Genomic DNA, 21,330 nt, shown 5'->3' on the forward strand with positions numbered 1-21,330 from the left:
CCCACAGATCTGTCATTTTTTTACAAAACAATCTTCCCATCCAGAAATATGGTATTCCATCAATTTGTGTTAGGAATTTAAAAGTTCATAAATTTATATAGTTATCTATATTCAACAAATATTTATGGAGCACCTTACACATTTCTTGGTAAAATTATTTTAAGGTAATTGTTATAGCTATTGAAAAGAGAATCCCCCTCCAAACTCACACATCCATATCTTTTCTAAGGAGCTACTATCAGTTTATAGAGAAAATATTTTTGTGTATGTTTTATATAAAACACTAGGAAGTCTCCTACTTCATATTCTTGAACTCTACAGGGACCCAATCATATTAACTGCAACTAAGGAGAATTTTGTTTCCTCCATTCCCATTATTTTCCTATTAAACTGGATAGAACTCTTAGAACAAGGATAGCAAGTATGTTTCACAGAGAGGCAATCCTAACTCATTGCAGTCACAGTGAAACATCATGTTGAAAAAGATTCTAAGGCCATCTTTTTTACTTCACAGTAATACAGATAAAATCCTAGGAAGATTCCAGAAGAACAGCTAAGGCCCTCTAAGATGAAGGTCCTGAAGCTTTCTGTTTTGCAGTGCATTCATTTTTCTCTGTTATTTGACTCCGTTGCTTTATTGAGTTTCCTTTTTCTTAGTTTTTGAGTTAAATGCTTAATTCATTTTTTTAAAGATAAGTACTTAATGCTATGAATTTATCTCTATCAATTTGGCCACACACTCTAAATTTTTACCCATATAGTTCATTGTCATTATTTTTGCTAAGCCTTTTTTAATAGTAGTTCTGATATCATTTTTAACTCAACAGTTATTTAGAGGAACGTTTTTGTTTCAGGTATTTGAGGTTTTTACTCACACATTTATTATTAAATCACTAGGATTGCTGTGGTGTGGTCAGCTATAATGTCTAACTTAAACTTTAAGAAGTTTATTTTTGGTGTTTTTGTATGTGTATAGATTATATGCTGACTGTTACTCCTCTCTGGATAAGGAATCACTTCATTAGTGAATATTTTCTTGTCATAATGTGGATAATGAGCCTCCTGTATAACAAAATCAGTCCACTAATGCTCCTTACCTTCCCAATAATTAAGTGAGACTCCCTATTTCCTCTTACTGGATCTCCCAGCTATCAGCTGCTCAGATACTCCTCCAAAGACAGCTACCTGTCCCTGAGCTCCTAGGAGTTCCACAGGCATTTTTCACCCATAGCACTGAAGTGGATTTACAGTTAGTTCTTTGCCTCCAGTCTAACGAGCACATCTGTATTCTAAATTCCAGTCCCTCCCAGTCTACCTCTTCCTACTGAAGTCTACTTTTCAATAAACCAATTAGTCGCAAAATATACTATCAGGACAGAAGGAGAGACCCAGTGTCCTGGACGCCTGGGACACCTAAACTGTTTCCTATCCAAACTGATCAGATAATGAGTATTCCAGTTTCTCTATACCATAACTAAAAATGTTATTCTAGAGAGTAATGTTTCTTTGCTTGGACTTGAAACATCTCAACACTGGTTTTCAAGTACAAATATTAAACAGAATAACTTTCATGCACACATTTTTCTATTGCATTCCTATCACAGTTTAATTTCAATTTCCCGTTTTTCATTTCCTCAATAAATACCAGGAAACCAATCAGGAGAAAAATAAGTTATACCTCACATTTTTAATTTACTAAGGTTTGAAAGAATTCACCAAGAAAACGCTGACTCTGAATTTTTAAACTTGTTTTTACTTTTTATTCAGCCAAAAATAAAGCTATATTGGTTTACTTTTTAAAATCATCAAAAGTGAGTACTGTGGTGAAATTCTAAACACCTGCAATAACATACAAAAACTGCTGAATCTGTACATTTATACCCATCAATTCCTACAGATATATCAAATTGCCTATAGTCTGATATTATGAGAAAGTTAGTAATATCTCTCTAACCCTGAGAGTTTTTCAGGCAAAGTTGGGAATTCATAATCAAGATTACAGGATTCTTGTGCTAGCTCCATCACGGGGCCCAGAGATCAGGATCAGTGATGAGCTTCTTTGATCACCCATTAACATATTTGCAATTCAGAAATGGTCTATGACTAAACATCCCAAAACTTTTCAAGACTGTCTATGACTGCTGAAGAAAACAAAATTAGTTTAGAATCCAAGAAAAATTAAAGTAAGACTAAATTACCATTCTTACTAAAATTTTTAAGTGAGTCAATTTTTAAAGAAATTAAAGTATGTATAGTGGAACCTTGGTTCCCGAAGTTAATTTGTTTCAGAAGGCTGTTCAAGAGGTGATTTGTTCAAAAAAACAAATCATTTTTTCCCATTAGAAATGTTAATTGCGCCCGGCCAGGAGTGGCTCAGCGGTTGAGCGTCGACCTAGGATCCAGGCAATCGGGGTTCAGTGCCCAGTCAGGGCACATGCCCGGGTTGCGGGCTCGATCAATGACTCTCATCATTGACGTTTCTCTCTCTCTCTTCCTCTCCTTTCCTTTCCTCTCTCTGAAATCAATAAAGATATACTTAAAAAAAAAAATGTTAATTGGATTCGTTCCAGACCCCCAAATAATTCCATTAGACAGTATATGTGTACTGTACTGTTTAATCTATAAACAAACACTTCTTAAATTTATCAAACCACCCCCTACTAGCCTTAAATGAATCACTTTCAGCCCTGGTTCCAGGGGTGTCTTTCAGGAAATCAGCATGCAGCATCTTTGCTTTTTCACATATTGCCTTCAAAATGCTGTCACCAGCTATTTTTTGTTTATCCAAATCAATAACAGTTTTTCTACCTCTTCATTTGCCTGTGATCATTGTCTTTCACACCCTTAGCAACAGTAGCACTCTTGATGGCCTCTTTATGTTTTAAAATTGTGCTAATCATTCATTTCTCCAGCAACCAAAGCAAAAAAGCCCACAAAAATATTCACAGCACAATTTCCTGAGATGTTAACAATGCGAAGTTTAGCGGTAAACTGACTCATGCTGGCGCATTCTCTCCTTTGTGGCACGAGAGATGCTTTTTGTGCTGCTGATGTATCAACATGAAAGGGTTGTTCAACAACTGAGGCATTTTTCCATGAACAACTTGGTTGACAATCAAATTGTTCGAGATGGGAGATGTTTGAGAACTGAGGTTTTATTGTACTATAAAAAGATACTTATTTCTTATGCAAAATGTAACCACTGGGGAAAACTGGGTGAAGAGTACATGGAGTTCTCTGTATTACCTTTACAACTTCCTATAAAGCTGGTGATTTCAAAATAAAAAGTTTTTTTTTAAAAAAGAACTTACAAAAAAAGAACCACTGATACAAACATGAGTAAATCTCAAAAACCTCATGTTAAATGGAAGAAGCCAGACACAAAAGACATGTATTATGTAATTCCCTTTATAAGAACTTTCTAGAAAATGATATAATACAACAGGAGAAAGCAACAGTAGTTGGCTGAGGAGTAGAAGTGAGGATTGACTATAATGGGGCACAGAGAAACCTTCTCAAGTCTTCTAAAACTGGACTGTGATGATAGTTACAGACTCAGATTTACTAAAACTATACATTTAAAAATTGGTGAATGTTATTTATAGTATGAAAATTATACTTCAATAAAGCTACAGAGAAAAGGTTAACAGTAAAATCTAGGTGATGGTATACGAGCGTTAATGTAAAATTCTTTTAATTCTGCTGTATGTTTGAAAATTATCGTAACAAAATGTTAAGCAAAATTCAAGTTTTCATAAGCTATACAATTAAAAATAAAAAAAGTTGTATTTCCGGTGGCAACTCACAGTTCCAGAAAGATTTAATAAAAAAGGAAGTCAACAGCATCCATTCAGTTGATGGGTGTACATATACCACATTGAAGCCCTTGTTTCACAATGTGTTGTGAACAAAGGGGCCCTGGAATTTCTATCCCCAGTCAAAGCTGTCCAAAAATCCACACGCTCCTGTTAGAGCAGTTGGTTATTTATTCAGGCACAGACTGGAAACCTAAGCACAAACATCTTACATGTTTTAATTACCACATAGAGAAAATTCAGGTTTCAGCTTTCTGTAAATTATAGTTTTGGCAGTATCAAAGTAACCAAGAACAAAAACCTCATCAGAGTTTTTACATAAGAATCACAAATTTTCCACATAAAAATTCTCCATAAGGTTCTTAAAAGGAAAAAATATTTAAATGTAGTTAGGTACGTTATCATCTTCCGCATGCCTTTAATTAGAATCAAATCCACCAATACATAAGAATCTTATCAGACAGTCAACAAGAAATATTGAACTTATGCAGAAAAACAGCCAATTGAAATTTTGTTATCATAAAAGTAATACGTTTGTGGAAAGAGAACATCTTTGCACTTATATACTTCCTAAGATTCCTATTTTTATTACTACATTTATGCATATCCCAATTTTGAAGAGCAAAGTAGTCTCACTAGCCTTAAAAAAAAAAGTGCTTTTAAATCTTCACAAATGTAATATCTAAAGAGAAATAGTTATATAATATTCACTTTTATTTATTTATTTATTTAAAATATATCTTTATTGATTTCAGAGATAGGAAGGGAGAGGGAGAGAGGGAGAAACATCAATGATGAGAGCGTTGTCATTGATCGGCTGCCTCCTGCATGTCCCCGACCGGAGATCAAGCCCGCAACCTGGGCATATGCCCTGACCAGGAATTGAACTGCGATTTCCTGGATCCGAGGTCAATGCTCAACCACTGAGCCAATCCTGGCTAAGCCACTTATATTTTTTTAATTTCCAAATTCTATACCGAAAGTGTACTCCTCTTTACAAACTTTCAAAGGTAGTATGTATATTTTGGCATATTTATTAGAAACTATAAGTATGTAAATAAAAATGTCAAAAATTATTAGAATTAAACTGAATGTTTCTAATCTGTTATTTTTCTAACTCCCTGCTATACATAATAAAAGAAGAGAACATTATACTTACCACTGTACCTGGCAGGAGGAATATAAGTAATGAATGGGGAAAGCCAGCAGAGACCTTTTCAAAATGTACTTATGTTATAATTTAATTTCTCAAAATGGGGGTAAGGGAGGGGACAAGTATATTATTTATTGTTGACTCTTAAGTCTTACAGTAATTAGAAAATGGAGTTCTGTAAGTGCTAGCAAGTGAAATACAAGATACGGATTCCTTTGTTTCACCAACACTATGATTAAATAATCACATTAGAACTAAGTCAACAATTTACCTTTGTGCTGGCCACACCAACTTCAGGCCCAGCATTAATGTGAACTCCACAGTCTGTCTCCCTTGATATGGAACTGCCGACAGTGTTTGTGATCCCCACAGTTAAAGCTCCTCTCTCCTTGCAATACCGAAGAGCCATCAGGGTATCTGCTGTCTCACCTGTGCATAAAGGAAGACAAAAGTAACACATACAGCAGTTAATACATGCTGTTCCTTAGATATAAAAACAAAAAACTGACTACACTTGCAACAAAATCATTTGTTTTAAATAAAATTTAAAACATGCACTTAAAATAAATTAGCAAAATTTTAATAATAGGATCCCACTTTTTAGGATCTCCTTTCCTTCTCTGTCTTTAAAAATTCAGCTCTTTGAGTATAAAATGTATTCATTTTACTAATTCATTAAGAATTACATAATATCAAAATAAATCTCTATTTGTCATCTGCAATACCATTTTATCTTTAAATATCAATTTTTGCCAAGATCATTATTAGAAAGAATGACTTTCCTTTTCTTCAAGTCTTTAAAATTAGCATACCTGACTGACTAATAAAAAAGCAAACATCATCTCGAAAAACTGGCGTGTTTCTATCCAGGAAATCACTGGCTAGCTCCACCATAACAGGCAACTCAGTCAGCTCTTCAAGAACTTGACGAGTCTGTAAAGAAAAAATTATTTGGTCAAACAACTTTACTTCAAATATTCTTTTTCATAGGCCTTCTTTGGACTCAATGTATAGTTTTCACTTTTTCTGATTATAAAAATGAAACATGCAAATTGCTAGAAAATATAAACAATATAGATTAAAGCACAAAAAATAATCAAAATCTCACCACCCGGAGGTAAGTACTGTTAAAATTTGGTACCAGACTCTTTAGACAATTATCAATCCACGTATTTTATTTACTAAGCAAATACATCCACATATATGTTTTGAGAAATAGAAAAAGCACTGTTCTGAATTAGCTTGTGTGTTATTTCTAACTTCCCAATTCCTAATCTTTAAATGGAAATTCATATAATACCAAATCAGAGAGATTTCAAAAAAGATAAAACACCCAGTGAAAAATTAAACACTTCAAAAATACTATGTATTCATAATAGTACCATTCCCAAAAAAGTCAATACACTTCAGAAATCTCGTTTTAAAAAGCTCACTATTTTCAAATTTTGTAGTATGGATGATAAAGTAAGAGGTAGTATGCTTCTGCGCAAATAGCACCTTAACATTCATTTCACTAAATTTCCCTTTTAATTAAATTCTTTTTACTCTAAACATCAGAAAATTAAAAACAATAGAAAAATAAAATTTTAGGCAGCAAAAATTTTAGGCCCTTTAGCTGCATACATTTAGTTGCTTTAATAACAACTGTGTAAACCACCAGCTTCTTTAGTAAGCGGCCCCACCCACCTTTTGCCCCTTCTCTGCATCCCTCCTCCTCCACAGCAGTGAAGAGCTACGAAAGTTCCCTTACTTCATATCCTTTTCACTTTCTTGCCATAAATGTGAACTAACTCATTTTGTTCTACAACTTTGGTTTGGCACTTCTTAAAAATGTTATAACATCGTGTATATATACTAAAAAAGCAGTTATGCAAATGTGCCATTCATGTTTGACCCCACTAAAAATAAACAAAAAACCTACATAGAATTAATGACACTGTTTTGTACAATGAACCATTGTACAAAATACAATGAGATTTCTGTTTCTTAACTATAGTAGTCTCAGTATCCACAAAAACAAAAACAAAAACAAAAATACCTTACATCTTCTCAAATTTCTGAATTAGAAAAGTCTAACAGAGCATATAACTTCTGCCCCAAAATTCAGGCTTAGCACTAGATACAACATTTAATTAAAATTTTAATTTCTGAATAAAGGGCTCATTCAGTAATAGATCTAAACCACCACTAAATTAGCCAATCCCTTAATTTACAGTCTTTAATTCATTCTTTTTTTCCATGCTCAAAACTATCACTTTTTTTTTTTTTATAACTCTTTCCTTTGATACTACAGACTTTCCTTTTTTGGACCATGTAATTTTTTTTTTGGGGGGGGGAGTGCTTTAGAAAAGAGTAAAGCCTGTTGAAATTCATGGGCTGGGTGACCAGCTAGTTTTACCCACTAAATAACTGGCTCCCACAGGCACAGATAATAAATCTCTATGCCCCAGCAAATAAAAAATTACTATGTCATGAACTTTGAGAATCATCCTGAAAGAAACAGCTGAGTATGTAAGGGTCTTCTGTACTTATGGGAGTTGACATCAGCAGCACATAAACTACACATGGGTCTCATTTATTGGACTAAAAGACCATTATATTCCTATGTTTCTACACTGACGACAACACACTTATTTGATACAAAATTTCATCTTCCAAAATAAAAATTTAAAGAACAAAGTCTGACAAAAGGCAGACTTCCTTTCCCTGCAGAAATGTGCCTGCCAAGTAAAATCTTGTTGAGGTTCACACATGGTACCAGCATCTGTTTGGGGCAAGAGAACAACGCGAAGCAAACCCCAAAGACTGCTCTTGTAGAAGCAGGCATGTGCACTAGACCACAGGGCCAAGATGGTGCAAAACCTTTCCCTCTCTTTGCCTTTCACGAACGAAGTCAGTTGTAGGCATTCTACCTGTATATCTGAGGATCTTTCTAAAGCAGGTCTTCCATCAATAAATTATTCTAAGCATTTATTGAAACTTCTCCCCCAATCTTTTTTATTTTTGTCATGCAACATAAAAAGATAACATGATGTTTTAACAAAGGAGTTATACACGGTGTGTTACTGGAGGTACTATTTGTCTGCAGATATCTTCTGATACCCAACAGAACATAATTAAGATTTTAAGAAGCCACTTACTGCTACACCAGCATGATAACTTGTTCCACAAGCAATAAGAATCAGACGCCGGCACCTCTGGATCTCCTTAATGTGATCCTTCAAGCCACCCAAGTTCACTGAAATAAAAGTTGATGTATATAAATATTTAGGAATATGAAACAAGCAATCACTTTTCATAAGCGTCCACTACCAACCCTAGAAGTAACAGAATTTTGAAGAATTCATATTCCTCTTAGGAGCATAGTTTTCCATAGTTTGAACTTAACTGGTCTCCCCAGACTTGTAACTAACCTTACTCACTCCCCTCCCACATGCCAACTCAACAACAGTATTTATCATTCTTTAACTTGTTTAGTCATTTTTACATTCCTTTCTTTAGATTAAAAGTTATCTTAAAAGCAAAACTACAGGGACACAGACAATAGGTCAGTAGATGGTGATGTCTGGAGGTGAGGAAAGGGCCGACTACAAAGGGGCATAAAGAGCATTTAGGGTGATGGAACTGTGCTATGTCCTCATTGCTGTAGAGGTCAGCATTATGGCCATGTTATGGAAGTTTGTTGAAACTCACTGAATTAAACATTAAGAACAATCAATTTTATTATATCTAATTATATCTCAATAAGCCTGCATGGCAAAAAAATTGTCTTAGTTATGTTCATTTCCCCTATGGTATGTATAACAGTGCTCTGAACACAATATAAAACCCACTCTCGTCTCAGTCTTTCCCGTCCCATTCACTTAACATCACAGTCATCCTCATTGCTCCTATCACTCCGCCACACCCACTCCCCACCAGCAAGTCCTGGGAGCTCCACCTTCAAATCCTACCTCTAATACCATCACCACGGTGCAACATCTCTCCCCTGGCTGAAACCAACATTCTAACTATTCTCTCTTCTGTTTTCCATCTGCTACAGCCTGTTCCCCACACACAGCCAAAATAATCTTTAGAGTGATTCTTTAAAACCATAAATCTGATTAGCAAAACCCTCTTGAGTCTGTCCGCCTCCTTCTGTCTCTACAGCTATGTATATTTTCTTTTAAGAGTACCCTGTCTATGAACCCTTCTACAACAAGGCTAGTTTTCTACCTGTGAGAAATTTTCATTCAAGATTCATTCAATTATTGAACTAATATTTATTGAGCACCCACCAAGTGAATATACTGTCCAAGGCACTGTGTGCCTACCAGAGCTCTCTACTCAGTTCAGAGCCTGGCTGAGACAGATGTGCACACCTGGGCAGCACCCTCCTGCATCGGACTCACCATCAATCTGCCTGTTTTGTCCCTGTTTTTCATCTCCCCACCCTTTTTTCTTCCTTAATTGGCTAAAATATGGAACCAAGGGACATTTTTGCTTCTTATCTTTTTGAATAATTTTATGTTCTTCCTTTACACATCTATTTCTTTATTTTAAAAAATTAGTAAAGTGGAAAATAAAACAACTCAAAGCTTCTGTGGCTTCCCAAATAACTTAAAACAGAATCCAAACCCCTTATTATGGCCTTCAGGTCTTCGCATGCCCTGTCTCCTGCTTAACTGTGACCTAATCTGACTCCCCCTCTCACCCAGGCCATGCCAGCCAAACTGGCCTTCTGGTTATTCCTGCACCAGGCCAAGCCTGTTCGTGTACTTCTGCCTACAATGTTCTACAGGTCTTGGCACTTAGGAAAAAGTTTTGGGAAGATAGGAAACAACAGCATGAGGTTGGGCCAGGGTTGTGCTAAGGCAAATCAATTTGGAGACAACTCATAAAAGCAGACAGACGGTCAAAGAGACTTCTATTTCAGATGGTGATCAAGAATGACAGGGAGGTAAAATGGTGAGATTAACTCATCACAAGTGTTTCCCTAAAATTAGTCCTAGCAAATTCCCTGCTGGCTGAGGGACGTTTGAGGTAGTTCTGAAGGAGTCACCAAAGGTCAGAATTGATGATGCTTTGGAGAGAAGCCTAATTATGGTAAGGTAGACCACAACTACGGGAAGCAGCAAGAGTGCCTAGAGGGCAGGGATGCGGATGGAGCATTCTGGGGAACACTACTGAACGTTGGAGGCTGGTCTAGTTCCATAAATGACTAGTGATATGACCTTTGGCAAGACACTCAAATTGACAGAGCCTCTATTTCCCTATCTTAACAACAAAAAAAGAAAACAGCTATCTTGTTTCTATTACAGAATTTTTGAGACAGACATAACTGATAAAAAGTGATTTGCAAAATCATGACTTCTCAAAGTTTGTCTCATTCTCTTCCCTTATAAAACAAATCTTTTTCCTGATCTTATTTCCATAAAGACCATAATGGTATTTACTGCTACTCTCCCAGTACTTCCAGCTCAACCATCTTAAACAACTCCCTCTCCCCAGACAGGCAGGTGCAGGTCCTGGTTTAAACTGTTCCTGCTTCTCTCCTAGTCCCCATTTCCCTCCCCTTCCCCATCACTTCACCTCAGGTAGGACAACATCCCAAGTGGGAACTGCATCTCAGCCCCTTGCTCCTCCAATGCGCAGTGGAGACTAGTAGCTAGTTCACCTTAGTAACACTATGATCACCCCTGGCTCCTCAGTCTCCTAAAAGCTCTGCAATCTCTATAAAAGGAGGTACCCCACACATACACCACCACACACACACACCATGTTAGAATGCATTCTAGGCCCTCCTTGACAGTTCCTCTCACCTTCTTTCCTAGACTTACCTCTCTTTAAGCACTAGATATGGGGCAGAGAAACTAGGATACGTATTATTCCACAAAGAGCTTTCTGATGGTGTCCACTATATCCCCTTAGCTAATACTGTTCTATCCAATTGCAATGACTCCATCTTATCTTCACCAATTTAAATACTCAGAAACCTAAGCATATACATTCTTTTTTACAGGCAAAAGGAAAAAAACCATTATTTGTACAGCTGATCCTGGAAAATATATGGAGTTTGTATGATGCTGTCTTTTAAATGCCGTCTCTTAAAGGTTAAATCTTCCAAATCTCTTAAACCCACACCTGTCTACTTCATAAAGCCTTCCTGGCCCCAAAGCCCCTGCCCACAAACAGATTCATTCTCTACTTTCTCTAAATTCAACACAATCTTTAAACATTTCAACATTAAACTGTTTTTAATGCCATTTATCACATTTGACCTTGCTCTAGTTAGCTGTATATTCATCCCCCTTCTAGATTATATGAATCTCAAGAAGACTGTATCAAAGATAACTCCTATAGTCCCTGCTATGTTCAGATGTTCAGTTCATAATTCAGCCTTCAAATCTCTCCTACTAAGAAAGACTCCAGTGCTGCTCAGAAAAGAAAAAGACGCAAAGACAGCATTTATTCAAAGAACTCATTCCCCATCAATTAGCAGGACTTGATATAGAGACAGTTAATACTGTAAATATGACACACAGATTTAGAAAAAGATCTTTGCACACCTGCTATTATATTTCTCAAAAATGAATTCCGAACGCTGAGAAGCTTAGCTCAAAGCTTGTTTGTTAAACTGTTTTATTAAATGAATAAGTGTTGAATAAGTGTTCCAAAAACTTAACTTAGCAATAAACAGTATACGGACATCTTATGACCACAGACTGAACCTTAAACTCATCTCACCAGGTGCACAAAGTCCTGCAACACAAGATCTAGAGAGAATTTCCAGAAATAAGAGCAGGGTTGCACTTTCACCTCTACCTGAAACATGCAGGAAAGTATAGATTATCTCATAAGGTCAGACAAACACCTGGAAAAACCTCTGGGGAAGTTCAGACCTTTACTCACTTATAAATTGAGAGAGAAACCCTGGCTAAGCACATATAGGTAAGTTTTCCAGCAAGGGGACCAGGTCTCAGAATTCTCAGTGCCCAGTGCAGTCCCTAGTACACAGTAGGTACGCAACAAAGGTTTGTTGAATTGAAAAGAAGTTAAATGTTTTTAATGGTTTTTAGCCCCAGGAAAATCTCCCTAATACCCCCATAACTGACAGTAATTTTCAAATGTGACTTTCTAGCCATTTTTTAATATTTTTATAACCACTTTATTGAGATACATGACATGCCATAAAATTCACGCTTTAGAAGTATAAATCAGTGGTTTTTAGTATATCTAATTTTAGAACATTTTCATCATCCTCCCCCCCAAAAAAACAGTAGTAGTCATTCTCCATTCCTCCTCCCCTCAGCTCCCAATAACCATTAGCTATTATTCACTTTTTCTTAATCATGGTAAAATATACAGAAAATTTACCATTTTAACTATTTTTAAGCGTACAGTTCAGTGACATTAAGCACATTCACACTGTTGTGCAACTATCACCACCATCCACCTCCAAAACTTTTCATCATCCCAAACTGAATCTCTGTACTCCCCATTCCTCCCTTCTCCCTAACACCTGGTAACCACTGATCTACCTTCTGTCTCTATGAATATGACTATTTTAGGTACACCTCACATAAGTGGAATAATACACTGAAGGACATTTTCACCCTCGCTGGGTAGCTTAGTTGGTTAGAGGGTCATCGCAATATGCCAAGGTTGTAGGTTCAATCTCCAGTCGGGGCACATACTAGAAGCAACCAATGAATACATAAATAGTGGAACAACAAATCGATGTTTCTCTCTCTCTCTTTCCTTCTCTTCCTCCCCTCTCTCTAAAATCAATTTAAATTTTTTTTTAAAAATACACTAAAGGTAGCCATATGTTCTATGAGGCTATCAAGAACAATGCACTTCAGGCTGTCGATGCCAACCCCCACAGAAGCCTCTGAAATAATAAAATAATTCATATATAATTACCAGTATAGTCATCAAAGTTGACTCTTCCTCTCATTGTGTTCACAACTGACTCTGGCTGCTCAAAAATTTCCTTCTGCATAAATGAACTGAAGTTGCCTAAAGGAATATAAATTAAATCATTAAAACAAAAATTAACAAGCCAAGAATAACAAATTTGTACAAAACTGAAAGTCTATCTCCTGTAACATCATCTTAGTAAATGAAAGGAAACAAAAGGTCATGCATTAGAGGACAATGTTCATATATGACAGTTTACCTTATGTGAAGAAAAATGAGTAAGGAGCAAAAATTACATAAAATATGCAGTTACAGCCTGGCCGGTGTGGCTCAATGGTTGAGCGTCAACCTGGAGGTCACGGTTCTATTCCTGGTCAGGGCACATGCCTGGGTTGCGGACTCAATCCCCAATAAGGGGGCATGCAGGAGGCAGCCGATCAATGATCCTCTCTCATAATTGATGTTCCTATCTCTCTCTCCCTCTCCCTTCCTCTCTCTGAAATCAATAAAAACATACTTTTTAAAAATGCAGTTACAGATAAACCGGGGAGTGGGACAAGCTCAAGTTTTGGATTCAGATCTAGGTTCAAATAAAGGCTCTATCCTCATTAACTAAGTTGCTCTGGGGAAATACCTCAATCTGTAAAATAAGAACAGCAGCTACATCATAGCATTACAGTGTGAACCCATATAGTATGGACTTGACATATAGCAGATACATAATAAGTGTTAGCTTTTATTCCCACCACAACCACACCAGAAAGGAGAATAAAAACCACAATCACAATAATTATAATAAATAAGGGCAGCAAACGTTACGTAGAGTTCACTGTGTCAGGTGCTGTTCTAAGGGTTTTACATATATTAGCTCTCTTAATCTTCAAAACAACCTGAATGAGGTAGATCCTATTATCCCCATTTTATATATGAGAAAACTGAAGCACAGAGACAATAAGGGAAGAACAAAGAACACAAACTATATTTATAAAACATCTTAAAAACTATTTAAATAATCTCTTCTTAATGTTAGAAAAACAAAACAAAACATGAATTAGTTCGAAAGAGAACTATTGCCCAGCTGGGCGTGGCTCAGCGATTAAGCATCAACCTAGGATCCACGAGATCAAGGTTCGATTACCAGTCAGGGCACATGCCCAGGTTGAGGGCTCGATCTCCAATGACTCTCATCATTGGTGTTTCTATCTCTCTCTCCCTCTCCTTTCCTCTCTCTTAAATCAATAAAGATATATTTTAAAAATTAAAAAAGGAAAGAAAGAGAACTATTATAAAACTAGCAGATAATTTCTTCAAAGAATTATCCCTTTTCCCAGGGCTATCCCTTCACTAATCATGTGGACAATTTTGCTCAGCACTGTGTTATCAGATTCCTACACTACGACACCAAGCTATAAGATAACAAAAACTTTTACCCTTCATGATCTGCTGGAGTTCCATCTGGAGGGTTTGCACAGCTCTTCCAGGGTGATCACCTGCAGTTCGTTTAATTCGATGGATAGAAAGACGGCCCTCTACCACCGCTGCTACATCATCATCTTCAAGAAAAATGACGCGATTGGTGTGTTCTATGACAGCACTATAAAATATTCAAGGAGATCTTACAATCAATAATCAAGGATGATTATACAAATAAAACTATGATTAGGACACAGAAACTAAATTTAAATACAAACTATCATCCTGCATAATGTCTCTGATAGCTTTCTGGTTATCAGTGTCATTCCTCACAGGGGAGTAAAGGTGAGAGGTGGTCACTGTAGACAATGAATAAAAAGATCTCTATGCAACAACCTAAATCAAATTAGATTAGATCTGAAAGAAAGCCTGGTTGTTTCTTCATCATTCCAGCCTTCACAAAGTATTCCAGTTTTAACTCCTAAATGTTTCTCAAAGCTTCTATGTCCACCACCACAAACCCATTCAAGCTATCATCAGTTCCTTGCTAAACTACTACAGCAACCTCCTAATTTGTCCACCCACATTCCCTATGATCTCCCTCCATCCATTCTCCATTTCTGCTAAAATGGATATCAAAAGGCAACTCTAACCAGGACTTCTCCCTCATTCAGCAAACCCCAGCAAACCACGTGACAGCTTCCCTTTGGCTCCTAAGAAAACAACAAAATGCGTAACTGTGACCCCTACTCTCCTCCTCTAGCCTCATCTCCCACCAACCTTCCTCTCTCTATTCAAGCCACACTCCCACCCATCCCAAACTCTCACAGGCTGATCAATCTGCAGAGAATCAATGCTCTTTCCTTCACCTCTTCACCTAACTAACTCCTAGTATCTCCTTAACTCTCATTTTAAGCATCATTCCCTTAAATAAATGTACCCAGCCCTAGCTGGTTTGGCTTAGTGGTTAGAGCGCTGACTCGTGGGGTTCGATTCCAGCCAAGGGCATGTACCTCCACTGCAGGCTCGTCCCCGGCCCTGGTTGGGGTGTGTGTAGGAGGCAACCAAGCAATGTATCTCTCTCACATCAGTGTTTCTCTCTCTCTCCCTTCCACTCTCTCTGAATAGCAATGGAAAAAATGTCCTCAGGTGAGGACTAAAAAACGAAAAATATTTTTTTTAAAAAAGAAATGTACCCATAGAAGAGTAAGTCACCCTGTTAAAAGCATTCTGTAGCTCTCATCACAACAAGAATTCTACACTTGTGTAACTATTTATTAAAATTTGTCTCCTCCATTAAGAAAGAGCTCCTTAATGAAAAGTAGTATTTTTATTTTTACTCACCATTATTTCCTAAGCCCAGTACATGCTTTGCTAGTGTTCAGTAAAAACATGTAAGTGAATGAACAAAAAAGGCTGAGATGTTTCTGCAACTTCCAGTTTATTTAAGCTAGAACTGTCAACTCTGTAACAAATCTACTTGATGACAGCAATGACACATCTTAGCACAGACTACACACCTGTAAAAACACACTAAAGCTTGTTTCCTACTGAGATAATACTTTCCCTGCAGTCCTAACCTGCATCATTTTTCATTTTGGATCCCCTTACTTTCAGGCACAACGAATGACTCAAGTACTTGTTAGCAATTTGGATGATTCCATTTCATCCCATTATTATCAGTGTCTCATTTATAAATGCATCTAAGCACCCCACTACATTTTCTCTCAAAATCTCTGAGTCTAGTACCATTTCCTATGTAAAAGTATGTTGCCAATTACTTCTGAAATGAAAAGGTAAGCGTCTACATTAGACTAAAAGTACAACGGTTTAGCAACTTTCCTATAATTGGTGAGATACTAAACAATTCTACTCTCCAATCTAAAATCTTTCCTCCTGCCCTGGCCAGGTAGCTCAGGTGGTCAGAGCTTCATCCTGAGATGCCAAGATTGCGGGTTCAATCCCTGGTAAAGACACATACAAGAGACAAAGAATGACAAATTGATGCTTTTCTCTCTCTCAAATCAATACAAAAAAAATTTTTTTAAATAAAAATTAAAAACAAAAAAAAAACAATCTCTTCTCCCTCCAAAACTTAGGTAAGGCTCCTAAAAGGAGAGGGGGAAAAAATACAAGAGATCAGAGTAAATACACTAGAACAAGTCTCAAGGACTATTATCTGTTCTTTACTGACCTATGTGCTTTGAATTGAGAGAAAAGGTGTTCTTAGAGCCCCATCTCCAAAAAGAGGTCACCTTCACTTTCTTAATTAACAAAGTTCTCCTATACAGCATGACCAGATTTATACAAAATGAGTTTCTGGTTTTCTGTAGCATGACAAGTTTTAAGAAAAATTCTCTTTGAATCAACTAAGGAAGCTCACCTTGCATCAGAAGCAAAGTAATACTCCACAGCTTTTTCTTCAACAGGGAAAAGGCAAGTTGTGCTATCCACACGAGAGAGATTGCAGCTTCCTTTCTTATCCTTGCCTAGAGCACAGAGTTAACAGAATCAGCAAACATGTACAAAACCATGGCCAATATATAAATATATATAATCTTCTATAAAATCAACAAAAAACCATGGCAACACAAAATAATTTCAGCAACTTTCAAATGCTGAAAAAAAGGGAGATCACCTTATTTCCATGCAAAAAGCCAAGAACAACAAGACAAAACGTGTAGAGTGAATAGCAACTATCAAAGAGAACGTGGCAGATAATAGTGCTACATTCAAAATATTTTTAATATAGTATTTCTTTTCCAGGTAAAAAGCAAGTTAATTCATTAATATCACTCTTTTTAAATAAAATATATGTATAGCCTAATCTTAATGGAATTAATACATTTAAGTTTGTATGCCTAGACATCAAAAAATTTAAAATATCAAAATTGTGCAAAAAATAAAATGAAGATTAGTGATATAGTAATTTTTATTATCTCAGAACAAAATTTCTCTAGATTTTAACAGTAAATTGGCATAACAAATCAAGATGTAGTCTCCACTAACTGTAATTTAAAAAGATATTTAAAATTCTCTAACCATGATATATATGTGGCACCTACTAATAAGAAATGAAAATATAAACCCAGAACCTTTTCTTTCTTAAAACTGAGTTTTGTAACATTTCTTTTAAGTCACTGTAAATACAGTCGTTTCGCAATAATAATATCCTCTTAATTCTAGTACTTTAGATTCTGGCATCTCTACTTAATTCATCGAGTCATTGATGAAGGTTTTTTCCCCCCTTTTTGCTCATTCACAACTAACGTCAAAACTGGAAAGCATACTGAAATTTAACAAATTAGCCAAATATATTTTTTTAAATCTATCCACTGAAGACCATATAAATGTCATAGAGGCAAAAGAGCACCTTTCTCCAAGTTCAGGACATGGTAGACCTTATAACCTATGGACACAACAGCCAGAGAATATCATAAATATATACTTGTAAAAACTCATATTGTGTTAATCCTCCAAAATGCATGTCTACAAAGACTTGGAAATAATTATTCTTAGAAACACACATCCAAAGTTCTCAACAATCCATGATTATTTGGTGAGGTTTAGGCATGAAAACAAAATGCTTTTCCTATCCAAATTCAACAATAGAAAAGTTAGCACACTTTAAAAAATAAATATTAGGTCACATCCCAGAAAAGATAACACTTGAGAAAGATAAAACAGATCAGTGTTTGCCAGGGGCTAGGAATGGGGACAAGGGTTGATTACAAAGCAGAATTATTAACAGAAATCTGGAACTCTGGGTCCAAAATCTGTATTCTCACTGGTAGGCTAGTTTTTCTTCTGAAAAAGGAAGGAGGGGGATGAGGAAGATAAGAAATCCAACATCTCAGAATTGAAGGTTATTTAAGAAAATAACTTTCTGCTACAGATCAAATAGTGAAAGCAGTCACGATCTAAAGATGAATAGGTTTAGAGTACTTTGCTAAATTTTTTTCAAGAAACCAAGAACTATACATTAATAGTATGGGTTCCAATTTCCTAAATTTGCTTTTAGTAATAAATAAATGGAAAGAGCACATTTGCTTTGGTCTAACTGTACCAACAAAATGTTCCAGAGTTTGTACAGCTCAAAGTCCTAAAAAAATTTAGCCCGGCCAGGTGTGGCTCAGTCACTGAGCATCAACCTCGGATCCAGGAGATCACAGTTTGATTGCCAGTAAGAGCACATGCCTGGGTTGCGTGCTTGATCCCCAGTCAGGGGGCATGCAGGAGGCAGCTGATCAATGACGACTCTCTCACCTTTGATGCTTCTATCTCTCTCTCCCTCTCCCTTTCTCTCTCTGAAATCAACAAAGATATTTTTTAAAAATTTCAAACATAAATTTAAATAAAGGACAATTCCAAATTCAAACAAAGCCAATCAAGATACTGAATGTAAATCTAAAAGTAAAATGTCATGCATAAAATAAAAACCACTAAAACCAACTACGTCAGTTAAAAATTAGGCTGAATTATTCAAACTACCACTGAATAGCACATGACACTCTTTTCCTCATCTTAGCATCTTAGTTATAATAATCTATCCTAGATGATTTGAATTTAAAACAAAGAAAAAAAACTATTTTTTCAAATCTCAGGGACTTTAAAGAAACAAATTACTAAAAGCAGTTTTCTAAATGCCAAAAGCAGACAGACAAAATATACTTTGCAAATTAGAAAAATGTCAAAATATGTTTCCCCATAAAATAAGCAAGTTTTTAGAGGCCCAGCACATTCATTCATTCCAAGTACAAAGAATTAGTAAAGAATGAACAAAAGAGGATAAGATTCCTCCCCATCCATGCAGTGCATTTCCCACCTCTTTCTCCCTGTGATCCCCACCGTGTGAATTTTGATCCAATCTGAGTCCTAGCTATGGATATACAACAGAAAAAAATTCTACTTGTCAGAGAAATCACAAAACAAATACTTTTCATGTCCAGACAGAACTACATATGGGTGGACCTGACCAAAGAGGCATTTATTTCAATTTAAGGAAAACAATTCTTTATATCTACTGCATTCAATTTATACATTCTCCCCATGGCATGATGTAGGAATAGTTTTTACCTGTTCTGTAGAGTATTGGAATGTGATCAGTAGAGAGTTTATGTTCACTTCGTACACCAATCAGCAGAGGGCTACCTCGTCTGTCAGTACAAAATTAAACATAATTAAACCATTTTTTTAAATAACACATTAATGATATAAATTTAAATGTGATGACAGAATACTCTTCAAATAAAGTTTAAATCTTCCCTCCAAGCTCAACTTTAGATATAACAAAAGAAAGATATAAACAGAATTTTTTAAAAATATTCAATAACAGAGTTAGGCAAACTATGACACAAGGGCAGGTTTGTCTATTTTTACTGGAACACAGCCAATCTTTTATATATTTTCTATGGTGGCTTTCACACTACAAGAGCAAAACTGAGTAGTTGCTACCGAGGCCTTTATAGTGAAGGGTCATTTATAGTGTACAGAGAATAAACTTACAATACCAAAGTTTCAAAATACATATACTTATTAGGCATTATTAAATTTATATATACCTTGTGCCAACTGCTTCGCCAGGAAAATGAACACTTTTAAATACAAGTGCAAAAGCACCTTCCTATGGAGAGAAAAAAATGGATTAGCAATACATATGATAATTAATTATCAAATGTGAAATGTCTAAAACATACTGGCTTTATCACAGAAATTTTTGTTTACATACATAACTGCTCTTTTGCACTAGTTTATCAACAAGTCTAAATTTTAGGTAGACACTTCCTCCTGAGCTTTGGTGTATCCAAGACCTACTTTTTAACCAAGCCCATTCTTGAAATAGGCTCAAAAGATAATAGCTCTAAAACAGACCATTTTAAAAGTCACCTTTGTACATACTGGCAACAATTCTCAATAAATACATCGTATCTCCCATACTATACATCAGTAAAGGGAGGATAGAACTAACTAGGAGAGGTCCCAAGTTCAATATCCAAAACCCTTTCTCTGGCCCAGTAATTTTATACCTGTTAACTTTTACTCTTTTTGATCTTGATATTAAAGATAAATATTACACAATCACAATCACTAACATGCACACCATACCACCCCCTCTACCCAACCACCTCAGGGTCAGGGCCTAAAGAAATCAAGAAGGAATAAAGAAGGAACATGAGGTAGGAGAGGGAAGACGACACCACAGAACACAAAACTGTATTTATACAATGCACAGAAACAAGAAAAGGCTGGGAAGACAGAGTATTCTGCTTTGAGTAAAGGGAAGGAATGGGCCTCTATTTTCTCCATCTTCCTGTTCCTCCTTTATTGTACACATCCTAAGATTGGGTGGAGGTGGAAGGTGAATATTGGAATTTCATTGAGAAGTAAAGGGCTTTTAAATGGGAAAGCTAGAGTTATGAGTGAGGAAAGGGGGTAGAAATCATTATGCATTTGGACTTTTATGGATTTTTAATCTTTAATTATGGCAACTGGGACGGGATCAAAAAGAATAGCACTTTTTTCTTGGGCTGGGAAATACTTTTCTATAGAGGCACAGAGCCAAGGAAAAGTCCCCATAAGGAAAAATAAGAAGCTGACTAAAATGGCTCAAAAACATGCAGACATTATCCCAGAATAGCGAGTATACATTTCATTGAAGCTACCCTGAGCAGGAAGCAAGAAAGTATTGAGTCCCTGACTGTGTGTACCATATGCATGTTTGGGTGTGGTAAGTATGGATTTATGTGTGTGGGCATGCATAGTTTTTGGACAAACTATTTTAGATTACCTTTAATTCCCATGTCACTACGCTATAGTGAAAGAAGTAGAATTTTAAGAGTATGTAGGAAAGGGGAGTCATCAGTCAAACAAGCTCTCAAAATTATTCAAGTTAAAAAGTTATATACATGAAAAATAAAAGCCAAAAATATTTTTAAATTAGCATTGTTCCTTTTTCTCAAACTTAATTTTAAGGGTTTATTATGATTAATGTTGGCAATAATTATCTTTAAAAGTGCGGTTTAAAGACTGTTGGTTGCCAGAGGGGAG

The 21,330-nt window shown here is 36.1% G+C and overlaps 1 protein-coding gene across 1 annotated transcript in view; it reads right to left on the reverse strand.

The window, feature by feature from the left end:
• The window catches only part of GFPT1 (glutamine--fructose-6-phosphate transaminase 1), a 50,897-nt gene that overhangs the window by 6,229 nt on the left and 23,338 nt on the right, over window positions 1-21,330 (reverse strand). The window contains exons 7-14 of the mRNA XM_081155827.1: window positions 19,845-19,906; window positions 19,360-19,439; window positions 16,667-16,772; window positions 14,301-14,464; window positions 12,874-12,969; window positions 8,109-8,206; window positions 5,781-5,901; window positions 5,240-5,397 (exon numbers count right to left, since the gene is read on the reverse strand). Coding sequence (XP_081011953.1) covers window positions 5,240-5,397; window positions 5,781-5,901; window positions 8,109-8,206; window positions 12,874-12,969; window positions 14,301-14,464; window positions 16,667-16,772; window positions 19,360-19,439; window positions 19,845-19,906 — 885 coding nt within the window. The remainder of the gene's footprint in view (window positions 1-5,239; window positions 5,398-5,780; window positions 5,902-8,108; window positions 8,207-12,873; window positions 12,970-14,300; window positions 14,465-16,666; window positions 16,773-19,359; window positions 19,440-19,844; window positions 19,907-21,330) is intronic.

This window comes from Miniopterus schreibersii (genome assembly GCF_964146895.1).
Source record: "Miniopterus schreibersii genome assembly, chromosome: 13".
NCBI lineage: Eukaryota > Metazoa > Chordata > Mammalia > Chiroptera > Miniopteridae > Miniopterus > Miniopterus schreibersii.